General features: G+C 38.9%; 1 protein-coding gene across 1 annotated transcript in view; it reads right to left on the bottom strand.

The window, feature by feature from the left end:
* PREX2 (phosphatidylinositol-3,4,5-trisphosphate dependent Rac exchange factor 2) overlaps nucleotides 1-16,846 on the bottom strand; it is a 294,556-nt gene that overhangs the window by 61,839 nt on the left and 215,871 nt on the right. The window contains exons 34-35 of the mRNA XM_068983504.1: nucleotides 15,510-15,653; nucleotides 3,807-3,921 (exon numbers count right to left, since the gene is read on the bottom strand). Coding sequence (XP_068839605.1) covers nucleotides 3,807-3,921; nucleotides 15,510-15,653 — 259 coding nt within the window. The remainder of the gene's footprint in view (nucleotides 1-3,806; nucleotides 3,922-15,509; nucleotides 15,654-16,846) is intronic.

Raw genomic sequence — 16,846 nt, 5'->3', positions numbered from 1 at the left:
ACTCTATGTGACCCCATGGACTGCAGCACACCAGGCTTCCCTATCCTTCACTATCTCCCAGAGTTTGCTCAAATTTATGTCCTTTTTTTTAAAAAATATAAATATACACTCATATATAGTGAGTGTATATTTGTATTTAAAAAAAAAAGACCCATAGGTGTATAAAGGCTATGCCCCATCCCCACTTTTCTCTGCCAGTTACAGCTAAATAATTTAATGCAACTAAACATATATTTATGAGAGCTTTCTAGGCAAGATACTTTGATAAATGCAATGGGAGACAGCAAGATAAACTTACCCTGCACCTCAAAGAGCTTATAATAGAATAAAGAAGATAAAGAACCTATACACATAACTGTATCATCAGGGATAATAACTGAATTCTGTAACAGCCATAAAGTAAAATGGAAGAGGGGAAGGATGAGCTGTCACTCATTTAGCCTTGGACAGTGGCTCTGAAATTTGAGTGTGATTTGATGAGAATCACCTGGAAGGCTTGTTCCAACAAACAGTTGCTTTTAACAAGCTTGCAGATGACACGGATGCTGCTGGTCTGGAGGTCATACTTTGACTACTTCCCAATCTATGGAATTGGTTTTCAGTTCTAGTAACACATTGGACTTCCTGGTGGCTCAGACGGTAAAAGCGTCTGCCTATACAATGCGGGAGACCTGGGTTCGATCCCTGGGTCAAGAAGATCCCCTGGAGAAGGAAATGGCAACCCACTCTGGTAGTCTTGCCTGGAAAATCCCATGGAGGGAGAAGCCTGATAGGCTACAGTCCATGGGGTCGCAAAGAGTTGGACACGACTGAGTAACTTCATTTTTACTTTTCTAGTAACACATCAGAATCTCCTAAGGGACTTTTAAGGGCTTCTGAGGTGGTGCTAGTGGTAAAGAGGCTGCCTGCCAATGCAGGAAACATAAGAGATGTGGGTTCGATCCATAGGTCATGAAGATCCCTTGGAGGAGGGAATGGCAACCCACTCTAGTATCCTTGCCAGGAAAATCCCATGGACAGAGGGGCCTGGTGAACTGTATTCCATAGGATTGCAAAGAATCAGACACGACTGAAGCGACTTAGCACATAAGGGACTTCTGAAAAACTGAATGCCCAGGGCTTCATCCTAGCCCAAAAATAAATGAAAAATATTTTATGAAGGAGACTATCCTAGAGCTGGACATTGAATCATATGAGTAGTAGCTTTATAGACAGGGGAGACAGGAAGCAGAAGCTAAGTGAAGTGTGAAAACTCAGGGGAGAAGGGAAATAAAGGGTATGGTTAGAAATGAGGAAAGCACAGCCTGTCTGGCACACAGGCAGAGAAAGGAAGTCTTGGGCCAAGTCATGAAAGATGTTGGCTGCCTGGCAAGGGAGTCTGTGACTCTTTTTGGTGGGGGGAGAGCAATAAGAAATCAACAAACGCTTCGAGTAGAAGAGTGACATGGTCAGACACGTGGGTTAGAACAACACTGCTCCTTGGAGATCGGAAATGAATAAGGATGCCAAAGCAATGGTCTAGTGGGATGCTGGTCTGGCGGTCATACTTTGGCAACTTCCCGATCTATAGAATTGGTTTTCAATTCTACCAACATATTAGAATCTTCCTAAGGGACTTCTAAGTCTTCTGAGGTGGTACTAGTAGTAAAGAATCCACCTGCCAATGCAGGAGACATAAGAGACGTGGGTTCAATCCCTGGGTCGGGAAGATCCAGTTTGTTTGCTCAAACTAGACTCGGGGGATGTATTGTCAGGGCCCACAGCTTCCATAGAAATGCTTTAATTTTGTATTCTTATTTGAAAGATAACCTATATTTTATCAGATATGAAAGCAAAAATTATCTTTTGTGCTAATGGTACTCAAATGAGAGGTCTTCACAAGATGTGACTTAGCTTCTTAAGTCAGTATTGCTTAGTCAGTGAGAGTGAAAGTCGCTCAGTCATGTCTGACTCTTGCGACCCTGTGGACTATAAAGTCCATGGAATTCTCTAGGCCAGAATTCTGGGGTGGGTAGCCTTTCCCTTCCCCAGGGGATCTTCCCAACCCAGGGATCAAACCCAGGTCTCCCGCATTGCAGGCAGATTCTTTACCAGCTGAGCCACAGGGAAGCCCAAGAATACTGGAGTGGGTGGCCTATCCCTTGTCCAGCAGATCTTTCTGACCCAGGAATCTAGACACAGTATTTGAGCTTCCCTGATGGCTGAGATGGTAAAGAATCACCAGCAATTCAGGAGACGTGGATTCAATCTCTGGGTTGGGAAAGATTCCTTGGAAAAGGGCATGGCAACCTCCTATTCTTATATCCAGTATTTCTGCCTGGAGAATCCCATGGACAGAGGAGCCAGGCAGGCTATAGTCCATGCGGTCACAAAAAGTCAGACATGACTGAGTACACATACATAGTATTTAAGAACTCAAGAATAACTATTTTTTTCCCCTGTGAAAGTCTATTAGATGTCTTTGAAAAATAACGATCTAGACAAGGTAATAAAATTAGAGCAGTCTAAGAATCATCAGGATCTTCAACTAGATTTTAGGAGGAAAAGAAAATGAGAAATGAAAAAATACTGGGGGCTTTGAGGCTAACGATGATAAAATGATGGTAGAGAGTAAAGAACATGGAAAAGGGACAGGCTTGTGTGAGGCAGGGTTAGTGTGAGGATGCATTCACAGTGAAACAAAGCCAACCCACTGGTGGTGACCACAAGAACCAACCCCTTCCTGCACCAGGAATTTTAGGAATTAATTTATCTTCATGATTTGGCCATATTATGGACAAAACCAAAAAAAAAGAAAAACAACAGTATTTTTTATTTACTAAGGCCTAAGGAGAAGGCAATGGCAACCCACTCCAGTACTCTTGCCTGGACAATCAATGGATGGAGCAGCCTGGTAGGCTGCAGTCCATGGGGTCGCTGAAAGTTGTAAGCGACTGAGCGACTTCACTTTAACTTTTCACTTTCATGCATTGGAGAAGGAAATGGCAACACACTCCAGTGTTCTTGCCTGGAGAATCCCAGGGACTGGGGAGCCTGGTGGGCTGCCGTCTATGGGGTCGCACAGAGTCGGACACGACTGAAGTGACCTAGCAGTAGCAGCAGCAAGGCAGACAAAGTCTTTTTTCTTTTAAAAATAAAAGTAATAATCTGTCAATAATTTTAAAAGATGACCTATTATCAGAGTAATTTATAAAAGGGAGATACATAGGCTAATAATTAATTGAATATTAAAGCTTCTGAATTATAACACATTTCCCTTTCACTTATTGCACTTAATTTTTCCCTGCCATTGATAATGATATCAGTAAGATGATTTTTAGAGGAAAAACAATAAAATGCAATGCTACTTGAAAGTATTTGAAAGTAGATCCTTTTCCCAATATCAAGCAGTACCTGCTTTATTGTATCTTCTATGTTAAACATATTCACCTCTTGGTATAAGGTACTGGCTATTTGTTGTTTAATGTACATAAAGGAAACTATTTTACCTTTAAACCACTGAATCTCCTAGGAGACACTGCTATAAAAGATCAATGGTTTTATTTTCCTGATAATGGTCTGCTAAATATTTAATCTCTTGATCTTTCTAAGAAATTAAGACAATAGCATGAAAGTTTTAAAACTTTTTCTAACTTATTTGCAAAAAAAGAACCCATTAGCATATCAGAAATATTAAACCCTAAAGAGGAGGACTTTATATCAAAAGAAATATCATGATTAATCATCTAACGAATAATTGCAAAAGCTCTATTCATTGGCTCTCGATACAATACGAAAACCTTTTTTAAAACTGAACAATGACATACCTGAGCTTCTGGTTGTACTGTTTGACCTTTTCCAAGGAGGCTGCATTTATCTGAGCTTGAAATTCCTCCACCGAAACATTGTCTCTATAATAATATCCTTCCATGCTCTCCAGTGCTGTGAAAACAAGTAAATGTACTCTTCATGTGATTGTATAACTCAGTTCTCTACATTTAGTGTCATCTTATTAGTAGTAAATCTCTTCCAAGTTGTGTCTGACTCTTTGCGACCTCATGGATTGTAGACTACCAGGCTCCTCCGTCCATGGGATTTTCCAGACAAGAGTACTAGAGTGGGTTGCCATTTCCTTCTCCAGAGGATCTTCCCAACCCAGGGATTGAACCCGGGTCTCCCACATTGTAGGCAGACACTTTACCATCTGAGCCACCAGGGAAGTCCTTAGTAAATGCATTGAATAGCACCAAATATGATCACATATACAAGAAATAAGGATCAGTTCAGTTCAGTAGCTCAGTCGTGTCCAACTCTTTGCGACCCCATGAATAGCAGCACGCCAGGCCTTTCTGTCCATGACCAACTCCCGGAGATCACTCAGACTCATGTCCATCGAGTCAGTGATGCCATATACTGTACAAAAAAGATCTTCATGACCCAGATAATCATGATGGTGTGATCACTCACCTAGAGCCAGACATCCTGGAATGTGAAGTCAAGTGGGCCTTAGAAAGCATCACTATGAACAAAGCTAGTGGAGGTGATGGAATTCCAGTAGAGCTATTTCAAATCCCGAAAGATGATGCTGTCAAAGTGCTGCACTCAATATGCCAGCAAATTTGGAAAACTCATTAGTGGCCACAGGACTGGAAAAGGAGTCAGTTTTCATTCCAATCCCAAAGAAAGGCAATGCCAAAGAATGCTCAAACTACCACAAAATTGCACTCATCTCACACGCTAGTAAAGTAATGCTCAGAATTCTCCAAGCCAGGCTTCAGCAATATGTGAACTGTGAAATAAGGTTAAACCAGTCCAAAAACAGATTAAAAATCATTCTTGGGCTCAAACATTTGGCAGTTATCTTTAGTAAGTAGGCAAAAGTAATTTCTAATTTAAACTGTCAGGACTTCCCTGGTGGTCCAGGGGTTAGAAGACTCTGTGCTCCCAATGAAGGTGGCCCAGGTTCAATCCCTGGTTGGGGAACTAAGATCCCACAAGCCACAACTAAGCCTCAGTGCTGCAACTAGAGAAGCCCATGGAATGAAGACCCAGCACAGCCAAGACAGATGAAAAGAAAAGAACTTTAAAAGAATTTTGTCTTCTATTTTTAAAAAAGTTTTGTACATGTTTTTGTGAAGCTGAACTCAAACTTCATATATATTTACACATATATATTATTTATACCCAAACTTCATGGCTTCCTGCATGGCTCAGTGGCAAAGAATTTGCCTGCCAATGCAGGAGATACGGGTTCAATCCCAGGTTGGGAAAGATTCCCTGGAGGAGAAAATGGCAACCCACTCCAGTATTCTTTCCTGGGAAATCCCACAGACGGAGGAGCATGGCAGATTACAACCATAGGGTCACCAAAGAGTTGGACTTGACTAAATGACTATACCACACAACATACATATATATAAACGCTTAAATGTATATATACACACATAGACACACACCATATATATACATACACATAGCTAGGTATGAGGTGCAGAAATGTGTATTAACATAATAAAAGTAAAAAATCTGAATTTGTCTGTCTCCATGTATATTCTCTTGCAGTTGCAACTAAATTATGAAATAAGAAGTATAGATAAAGAGAACTCTTAGAATACTACCTCTAGTTCAATGGTCAGTTAATTCAGTTAAAAACAAATAAGCTCTGTCATGACCTTGAGGGGTAGAATGGAGGTGGGGTGAGAGGAAGGCTCAAGAGGGAGGGAATCTATGTATACACATAGTCGATTCACTTCACCGTACAGCAGAGACTAACGCTACATTGTAAAGCAATTATACTCTGATAAGAAAGGGACCATTTATGGAGAAACATTAAAGGAAATAAATAAATAAGCTAAAACATATTTATATATATGTAAAACTTACCAATAATTTCAAATGCCTTTGATTAATATAGATTTCTTTCATAACTAACATTTTTAGTTAAGTGTTTCTTCTTCCTTTAGACTTTACACAGTGGTATTTTTAACCTTTGGGAGAGGAAATGAATCACAGGAAAGTGCCTAGAAATACAAGATTCCCTTTCAAGAGGCTGCCAGCAACAGGAATGGCGATGGATCCAATTTGGAAATGCAAATTATTTCCCCTTGAACTTGTTACCACTAATGAGCCTCAATTTTCAGCAGACTAATTCAAAATGGATAAAAAAAATAATCTTTCAAAACTGCTAAATGCCATAGTCTCTAAACTAAATAATAATGTTTCCTCAAATTGACAAAAACATTACCACTTTGGGGCAAAGACAAAAAAGGCACTGCTAATTTTAGCTGTGCTGTTTTCTAAACTAATCAGATTTTTAGGGCATTGAAGAAATGACAAAATTTTTAGAGTATTGCTAAATTTAATTTTTTTAATGGCATTATTGGTCTATAACTGAGCAAATCATTTGTGGAAAATTAGAGAGAAAGCTTCCTAACATTTACTTCAGTACAGAAAATTGAATTTGTGGGCTTCTTTCAAGGATTATTTATTTGTTTATTCCTTATGAATTCTGCATTCATTAGAATATTTGCAACTGGTTCAGTAAGCTTCTGGGTCTGCATACACACAAGAAATACAAAGAGGTCTCCCTGATAAAACAATCCTCAAATATATGTGACATTCCCTTCCATTGAGTGTTATTTGTGAAAGGCCACTATTCCAGGGAGATTCAGCCTATCAATAGTCATATTTCACTGTGAATTCCTCTTCTGAGTTATAAAGCTAATAGTGAAAACCCTTGCATTGGAGTAAAACCATAACTTCCACTGCTTAGTAGCTGTGTGACCTTGGACATGTTAATTACTATCTAAGATCCTCCAGGTTTCTTATTTGTGAAATGGAAAACACGACCACCTACTAATAAAGGTACTTGGGAAACAATTACATTAAATAATAGCAATTAAGACAGCCATGGCTTTTCTTATCACTTACTGAATGTATTTCATGCACGAGGTGCCCAGTGCCCCACAAGCATGCTACTTCTATTTCCACAACACGTAGAGATGATGGAGGAGTGAGCCTAGCCAAACAGGAAGCCTGGTTCCAACTAAGAGGAGGTTCCATGCAAGGATGCTTCAGTTTGTGATTTAAGGCCAAGAAGATTGGAAGGTGACACTAGGAAGGGGTAATGAGACAGGAGGCAGGGGGTTGACAGTGCGAGGGAACAAGGAAACCTCTGGAATCTAGTTTCTATAAAGTCTTGATGACTCAGCTTTGTCCAGAATGTCCAGTCCTGCTCTAAAAGCTTGTTACAAATAGAGAAGCAAATGTTCCTTATATTTCTTAAGATATTTTCAAATTCACAACAGTTAAAATTCACAATTATATAAATTTAAAAACAATAAGAAAAGAGTTTAACAATGTTGCCAGGAGTCTCAACAATATAGGGAAATGAACAAAAAAAAAAAATGAATTTTATGTTTAAAAAGTAAACTTAGCATGGCAAAGTAGAGGAAGGAGAACAACATTCCCTGTTTTAGGTGAACAACTTGGTCATATTTTTTAAAAAAGAAAATAGAATGACATATACCAAACTAAATTTGTATTACATATATACTAAAATCCAAACTTCAAAGTCTGACCCTTCCTTAGCATTTCCTTGTCTAATTTCTTAATTAGGCAATTAAGTCTAACTGGTACAGACATAGTTGGTTGAATAGTCTTGACATACTTGGTGGAATAAATATTTTAAAATAGTACCAGCATATTTGGTTGAATAAACATTAACTTACTTAAGAGCACTTCATTGAAAGCAATATTCAAAACACGACTTGAGTTTGTTAGCTTGTTTTAGTCCTACTACTTTTGAATTAGAAGCAAAACATTATTTTAAAAGCAGGTATAGCCAGCAAAAAAAAAAAAAAGTTTGAGAAAATTATAGATTAAATTATCTAAGACTGAAAATGAGCCTCTCTTCCACTCACTCAAAATACATTTCACGGCTTTTCCAAGAAAAGGATTGATCAGAAAAAAAATATAGAGCCTCTGAGTAACAATTTTAAGAATAGTTTCAACTAACACCCTCTTCTGATAGCACAGAAGAATTGCACTGGTTAAAAAAGACACTACATATGGACTGTTACAAATCCCCAGAAATGGTCAGAATTCTTCAGAACTGGTCACAGCGTTTGTAAAGAAGGCAAGTTTTGTCTGTTACGGAAAGGCTGTGCTGCCTTGTAAAGAGATGTGGGTGCTCACGCTCATAAAGACCCACTCTTAACTTTCAGGAAATTTCAGTTCTGGGAACTGTTCCTTCCTTTCTAAAAAGCTATTACATATTCTGATTATACATACTCTGCAAAACCCCAATGGGAAGCTAAAGGATGCATCTTTTAAAGAAACTTCAGAAGAGTTTTCCAGGAAAACAAACAAAAAAAAATGTAACTTAGAAACTGACAGTGTTTATAACAGACTGCTCCCTTTTATTTAAAAGAGAGAGATCACTCAAGTTTCTGGGTGATTTTAATTATGTTCAGAGAGGTAACATCTTTTATTTTTTTGAGGTAATACCTTTTCAAGAAGCCAGGAGCAACAGTTTTGGATGCCAGCTTTTTGCACAGGAAGAAACCAAATATCCCAAGAATGTGCTTGTGGAGAAAGAACCAGCATCAAATATTCCATTTAGTTTAAGGAAAATTACTATCAGAGACCCAGGCAGTACACACTTAACACTTTACAAGAAAGGAATGCTATATTGCTGGGCACAATATATACCTAAAACAACAACAACAACAGCTTTCATGTCATGTGCCAAAGAAGTAGAATACAGAGATCCAAGAACCTGCCTCCAAAGGTTCTTCCCGAGCTAGGGATTGAACCCATGTCTCCTGCATCTCCTGCAGTGGCAGGATACTTTACTACTGAGCCACTTGGGAAGCCCCACAGTTTGTCCCATTAACATGTTGCTAAATTGTCCTCCCAGGAACGGAGGCCCATCACAGTCATGAAGGACACCCTCCCTAGACAAAGGAATGGATCTGAAGATGCAAGATGTGAACTACGGCAGATGTTCTAGAGCTACCCACTCGCATCCCCTTTCCAAAATGAAGGGCTTATTCTCCAGCTGCTCTGACTGTCAGAAGCCATCCCTCAGCGGTCAGCTCTCTAGGGCATCTTCAGCCTGTGGTGATAACAACTGTCCAGCCGAAATTACATTTTCTCTGTGTAGCCAGAGTCCTAATGATCTAACCATGTAGAAGCAAAAAGGCTCAGTTCTCATTGCCCCAGCTCCCCAGAATCTAGAAGTGTCAACACCGTGAAATGGATTCAGCTGATTAAGCAAAAGTGAAATGGATACCTGCATGTGTGTGCGTGCTGTCGTGTCTGACTCTTTGCAACCCCATGGACTGTAGCCCGCCAGGCTTCTCTGTCCATGGAAATTTCCAGGCAAGAATACTGGAGTGGGTTGCCATTTTCTCCTCCAGGGGATCTTCCAGACCCAGGGATCGAACTTTCAGCTCTTGCGTCTTTGCACTGGCAGGGAGACTTGTTTTTAATTGGAGGATAATTACTTTACAATATTGTGATGATTTCTGCCATATGTCAACATGAATTGGCCATAAGTAAACATGTCCTCTCCACCCTCCCGCCTTCCTCCTCACCCATCTCTCCAGGAGGTCACAGAGCCATGGCTTTGGGTGCTCTACGTGAGACATCAAACTCCCACTGGCTGTCTATTTTACATATGGTGAAAAAATGGGCAATGTCACTCACCATTGGAGAAGCGCCAATCAAAACCTCGAGGAGGCAGGCAGTTTCTTTACCACTGCACCACCAGGAGTCTGTATAATTGCACAGTGATTTATAATCCACATCACACTGTGCTTTCTCACTCCTGAGGGACATTAGAATCACCTGGAGAGCTTCTGAAATATACTGACACTTGAGCCCCACCTCCCAGAGATTCTGACTTCATTGGTTTGGTGTGGGACCAAGCACGGGTGTTTTCTAAAATGTTCCCCAAATGACTGAAGGGCAGCCAGCATTGAGAAGCACTGCAAGACTGCATGATAGTAAGCCAGGCACCCTGGGTGTCTATCTCCCTTGAACTCCCATTTTCACTCAGTTTATAGTCACTTGGTTTATCCAAGGGCTCATGAATCCCATCAGGATTCATTGTCTGGCTTGTAGGAAGTAATTTTAGAAGATTGCTTCACTGTGATCTCTATCTTCTAGTGTTTTGGTTACGCTTTGTGTTGACTTTTCTGTCTGGCTGTTTCTGTGTTCCTAACCTTGGAAATCTGTCTTTTTGTCATTTGGGCTGCCTAGATTCTTGTTCTTCAGCAGCTCTGGTTTTCAGCAATAGATGTTCCCTGGGGACTCTTTGTGACCCCCATGATCTGTAGCCCATCAGGCTCCTTGGTGCATGGGATTTTCCAGGCATGAATACTGGAGTGGCTTGCCATTCCCTTCCCCAGGGGATCTTCCTGACTCAGGGATCGAACCCAGGTCTCCCGCATTGTAAGCAGACGCTTTACTGTCTGAGCTACCAGGCAAGCCAGAGCATACCTTACTTGCCTCCAACTCTGGAATTCCTGATTTACTAGTTGGTCTGATCTCTGCAGGGTGCCCCATACATCACAGTACCCTCCTCTGCCCAAGGATCCACGCAGACAAGAAAAATGACAAGTCAGGACATTTGCTTCTTCTTATAAGTATCTTGTCCTTGGTACCATATACTTGTGTGCTTCCCAGGTGGCTCAGTGGTAAAGAATCCAGCAGCCAATGCAGGAGACGCAGGTTCTATCCCTGGGTTGGGAAGAAGGAAAATCTTCTGGGAAATCCCATGGACAGAGGAGCCTGGTGGGCTACAGTCTACAGGGTCACAAAAGAGCCAGACACAACTTAGCGACTAAACAACAACAAGCTTATATGGACCATATAGTTAGGAAGACTTCCCAGGTGGCGCTAGTGGTAAGGAAACTTGCCTACCAATGCAGGAGACATAAGAGACGTAGGTTCGATCCATGGGTCAGAAAGTTCCCGTGGAGGTGGGCACAGCAACCCACTGTATTCTTGCCTGGAGAATCCCACAGACAGAGGAGCCTGGTGAGCTGCAGCCCATCGGGTTGCAAAGAGTTGGACACAACTGAAGCGATTTTGCACGCATGCACAGTTAGGAGGGCTGATTCTAAGACATTTCCTAGGAAATTTTCAAATTCATCCACTTTACTCTTTTTTATTTGCTAGCAAAGATTCATGTACCCACAAACGAAAACCCTTCAAATAAACTTTCATCCCAGGAATAGACTCTATTTGGAATCCCTTCCATTTACCACCACTTTCAATTACCAGATGGTAATCTCTACTCAAGCTGGGGCTGAATTTCCTATGCTTCTCTCCGAGCTGATGAAAACTCAGAAGAACTAACGATTCCTCATGGGAGTTCTGTGAGTGCAGAGGAACCTCTGCATCTCCTTTAAATAAACAACCTTATCACTGACAGATTGTTAATGAGACAGACTCCCTTCCAGTCTTCTTTACCTATCTGTGACCTTCATGGCAGAAGAATTTCTGCTATTGCCTCTTCAAATCATTTTTCATATTTTACTGCTGTGTGAATACTAAAACCTAATGTTTGCGAAAGCTTTCCTTTACATTACATTGTAAAAACAATATTGTACTCACTGAAATCATATATATTTAGGGATTCTTTTTAAATTAGCTTTAGCCACAATTATAAAATAGAGACTCTTTGCAAAATAATTCTTTCCCTGTGCATATAGGCTGCTGGGTATGAATATTCAGCTATTTATGGTTGTGTGTCACAAATGTAATCACTTTTTTAGAAGAGATGATTAATGCCATCTGTCATCTCAAGAATGACTTCAAAGACAAAATTTTTAAAAAGAGACAAAGAAAGGAAATGAAAGGAATGTCCTTTAACAAGTGCATGATCTGCTTAAAAGCTATAAAAGTGAACATTCCAGACCAGTAGCCTTTTCTTTTTTTTTTTTTCCATTGGAGTTAGACTTTTATTTATTTATTTTATTTATTATTATTTTAAAAAAATTTTTTATGTTCCCCCCCTTTTTTTTTAATTTTTATTTTTACTTTATTTTACTTTACAATACTGTATTGGTTTTGTCATACATTGACATGAATCCACCACGGGTGTATATGCGTTCCCAAACATGAACCCCCCTCCGACCTCCCTCCCCATAACATCTCTCTGGGTCATCACTGTGCACCAGCCCCAAGCATGCGGTATCCTGCGTCAGACATAGACTGGCGATTCGATTCTTACATGACAGTATACATGTTACAATGCCATTCTCCCAAATCATCCCACCCTCTCCCTCTCCCTCTGAGTCCAAAAGTCCATTATACACATCTGTGTCTTTTTTGCTGTCTTGCATACAGGGTCGTCACTGCCATCTTTCTAAATTCCATATATATGTGTTAGTATACTGTATTGTAGCCTTTTCTTTCTTCTAAATCTTACGATCTCTGTAATGCCTTTTCACATATTTTAGGCTAACCTATTCTCCTAGCCTAGTTCCAAAGGTGTATTTTTGCTCAATTTCCTTTTTTATTTCTGTTCATTGTAGATTCTGTTCACCTATATGGACTCTACCACATAAATGAAAACTCCTTCTAGTAACTTCTAAGATCTCTTCGCTGAAGTTTTTCTCAGCTTAAATGCATTCTTGCCAAGTATCTGTTTGAGGTAGCCATTGTTCTTTGTGAACTGAGAACTTCCAGATGTACAAGCTGGATTTAGAAAAGGCAGAGGAACTACAGATCAAATTGCCAGCATTCACTAGATCATAGAGAAAGCAAGGGAATTCCAGAAAAACATCTACTTCTGCTTCATTGACTGTGCTAAAGCCTTTGACTCTGTGGATCACAACAAACTGTGAAAAATTCTGAAAGAGATGGGAAAACCAGACCACCTTACCTGCCTCCTGAAAAACCTGAATGCAGGTAAAGAAGCAACAGTTAGAACACGACATGAAACAACAGACTGGTTGGTTCCCAAACTGGGAAAGGATTATGTCAAAGCTGTATATTGTCACCCTGCTTATTTAACTTATGCAGAGTGCATCAGGAGAAATGCTGGGCTGGATGACTCACAAGCTGGAATCAAGACTGCCAGGAGAAATGTCAACAAGCTCAGAAATGCAAGTGATACCATTCAAACAATAAAAAGTGAAGAGGAATTAAAGAACCTCTTGAAGAGAGTGAGAGAGGAGGGTAAAAAAGCTGTCTTAAACCTCAACATTCAAAAAACTAAGATCATGGCATCTAGTCCCATCACTTCATGGAAATTAGAAGGGGAAAAAGTGAAAACAGTGACAGATTTTATATTCTGGGACTCCAAAATCACTTGTGAATGGTGACTGCAGCCACGAAATTCAAACACACTTGCTCCTTGGAAGAAGAGCTATGACAAATTTAGACAGTGTATTAAAAAGCAGAGACATCACTTTGCTGACAAAGGTATGTATACTCCAAGCTATGTTTTTTCCAGTAGTCATGTATGAATGTGAGAGTTGGACCATAAAGAAGGCTGAGCACCAAAGAACTGATGTTTTCAAACTGTGGTGCTGAGAGTCCCTTTGACTGCAAGATCAAATCAGTCAGTCCTAAAGGAAATCAACCCTGAATATCCATTGGAAGCACTGACGCTGAAGCTGAAACTCCAATACTTTGGCCACCTGATACAAAGAGCTGACTCACTGGAATAGCCCCTGATGCTGGGAAAGATTGAAAGCAGAAGAGGGTGACAGAGGATGAGATGGTTGGATGGCGTCATCAACTCAATGGACATGAGTCTGAGCAAACTCTGGGAGATAGTGAAGGACAGGGAGGTCTGGAGTGCTGAAGTCCATGGGGCCACAGAGTTCGGACATGACTTAGGGACTGAACAATAACATTGTTTTTAAACTATGGCAATTGAAGCAAGGGTAATCTATCTTTTAGAATTATAACATGAAGGAGGTAAAGGAGAATTTTCACTTGGTAGTGAATTTAGATTTAACATGACTGTCGGTTCTTCAATTACCCAAATTGATTTTATTCCTCTATTTTTATTAAAATAGTAATAATAAAAAACTCCACAGCAAAACCAAAGCAGTCTTGAAAACTCCAAAGAAGAAAAAATGTAGTATTCTGTGGTACCACTTAGAGAAATCTTGTGACCACAGCATGAATCTTTTTTTTAAAAAAATCATAGACAAAAAGAAACTATACAATATTCTGGATTTGTGATCTTTCTGGCTTTTGTGACTCCAAAGATTAAAAAGATTCAGGACTTTCCCTGTGAAATCAGTTCACTGCAAAAATCGTCTTATTCATGGCAATCTTAATTTCTTCTACTGTGGTTAACACTCATTGTTCACTTGCCAAAACAATTTTTTTAATTTATAAAAGGGATACATTTTTACTGACAAAATTAACATAATGCAAAAAACTCTAAGAATAAAAAATCAACAATTTAATCACCCAGTGGTATTGAAAATTTTTATATATTTTCAATATATACATATGAAGTATATATATACGTAGGTATAAACATACATGTATGACATAATTGAGCCTATAAATTTTTTTGTAATCTGATTGTGCATACTATCAAACTCTTTCTATCTCATAAAATATTTTAACCATATGTTTGTCAGGAAGCATTTAACAGGAGGCTTCCTGTGTGCTGTTTTGGATCTGTCAGGAATTCTCTGTTCCTTATTAATTCCTGAATACTCAGGAATTACTCCAAGCATTTCCTTCATTAGTGTTTCTATATAGTGGTAAGTACCCTCTTCCTTCTTGTGAACCATACGGTAGAAGTGATTGTTTGCAACTCTCTCTCTCTCTTTAATATGGATCGCCTATGTTTTGTAAGTCTGGAATTTTAATCTTTAGCTTTGCTGAGAATAACTACCTTGTAAGACAGTATATATGCCCACACCATGTTGATTAAAATATGTTTGCTCCATCAAAGCTCTGGTCCCCGTGTCTTTCTCTCTCTCTCTCTCCCTCTCTCTCTTTTTCACGCTGATTCCCTGGAGCGCAGAGGCCCTCTGAGTTCACTTTCCTGCCGGGGCTTCTAAGACCCTCTTGAGAAGGCGCTCTGCACCTTCACCCCATCGAGAGGGCGCCTGAGGCCTCCGTGAACAGAGCAAGCCCCATGCAGGGGCTTTATTGGCTTTCTGTGTAAACCAAGGAATATCAGCCTCTTTCTCTCCTTTACTTTCTTATCATCGACTCTGGACCACCAGGTTCCGGTCCATTAAAGGACCTCAACATATGTTAATGGCTTTATAATAATTTATTTAAGGCAAATTAATTTATCTTTATTTTTTATCTTTATCTTATTTCTCTATTATAAATAATGCTGCAATTCTACTTGATAAATATTTATACCATACACGATTTTTCCTTAACAGATAATCGGACAAGGAAACATAATAAGTATTCAGAATAAACTTCTGAATTCGTGAAAAAGAATGACGGTTATTATTACATTTCTTTTAAACAACTGATAAAGAAAATAATCTAAGTACATGGAGTATAAAAAAGAAAGCAATTACCTTGTGAAAAAAGAACAGGATGAATTTTAAACCCTCCTCCATTCTTCAACCGTTGAGGCAGTTGTTCAAAATGATAACTATCAATGTAGAAGTAAACTTTCAGAGCTTGCCGGCTTCCTTCTGCTTGATAAGTAAGGGGAACATCTAAAATGACATTTAATGTTATATTACTTCCTATTATCAGGATACGTTATATAGTATGTTTGTTAAAAACTAGTATTCATCAATTACTTTACATTAAAATTACCCATTTATATTTAGTTCAGGTTTAGCATACTTAACAGCTCTGTTCAGTGAAAGAGTATTAAATCAGGTTCTCATTAGCTAACACAACAGATTTATTATTGTATTGCATATAAAATTCTGAAACAGAAAACTTCGTTACACTTTGACACACCAGATGTCTCAGTTAACTAAATGAGAAGTTTAGATACACATGGTTTGGAATCAAAATTTCCCAAGGCAGCTGCCTCATTCATATTTTAGTCAAGATGACTCCTTGGGGTACACTTGTGAAGTGGTATGCAAGAAACTGAGTGCATAGCAACCATTATCAAAATTAGCACGGGTTTTGCAAACTCCACTCTCTGAGCACCAGATCAAAAATGTATTACCTCTGTCCCTGCCTTACAGTCATTAGACATTATCTGTTTAAATTATTTTAGCTACTTTCAAAGATCCTAAATTTAATTACTCACAACAAAACTCCAACCAACTTGAAAAGCTGGAATGCTGCAGTAGTATTTCACAGTGTTATCATAAATCCTTATTTTACGATACTTGTCTGTGACACATAACTTCCACTTCATTAAAAAAGAATGCAAACTCTTCCTAAAAGGCTACAATAGTCACATTAACCAGTTTAAAATTAAGGCCAAAATAGAGTAAATATTTAATATATGTTCTTGAATCAATATTATTTTTATCTTGCTTCTTGAGATAAAACTGTATAAAAGTAGAGCTCAAGATTAAATACCATAAGTGATCACAGATTCCAGGTTTCTTGCTAAATGTATCTAATTCTGCATATCAATAGAGGACTTATAGTATTAACATCTACAATTCCTTTTTATACCATATAATTACGGTTATTTTTTGTTTTTTTTTTTTTTTAAGGGAGACATGAAGAAATTGAGGTTAAGAAAGAGAATAAACAAATCTCACAGTTGAAGATTAGGAAGTTAAGTGCATTTTAATGAGTAGGAAAAGTCTTTTCTTTTCTGGTACTAAAGAAAAAAGATACATGAATACTAAATAAATTAGAGATTAAAATATACAAAATATTTATATCTTCTAGTTCCCCTTTCCATACAATGTCTTTCATATATATTATAATT

The sequence above is a fragment of the Capricornis sumatraensis genome, chromosome 11 (assembly GCF_032405125.1).
Source record: "Capricornis sumatraensis isolate serow.1 chromosome 11, serow.2, whole genome shotgun sequence".
Taxonomy (NCBI): domain Eukaryota; kingdom Metazoa; phylum Chordata; class Mammalia; order Artiodactyla; family Bovidae; genus Capricornis; species Capricornis sumatraensis.
The sequence above is the reverse complement of the archived record's forward strand: the minus strand, read 5'-3'. Positions and strand labels throughout refer to the sequence as shown.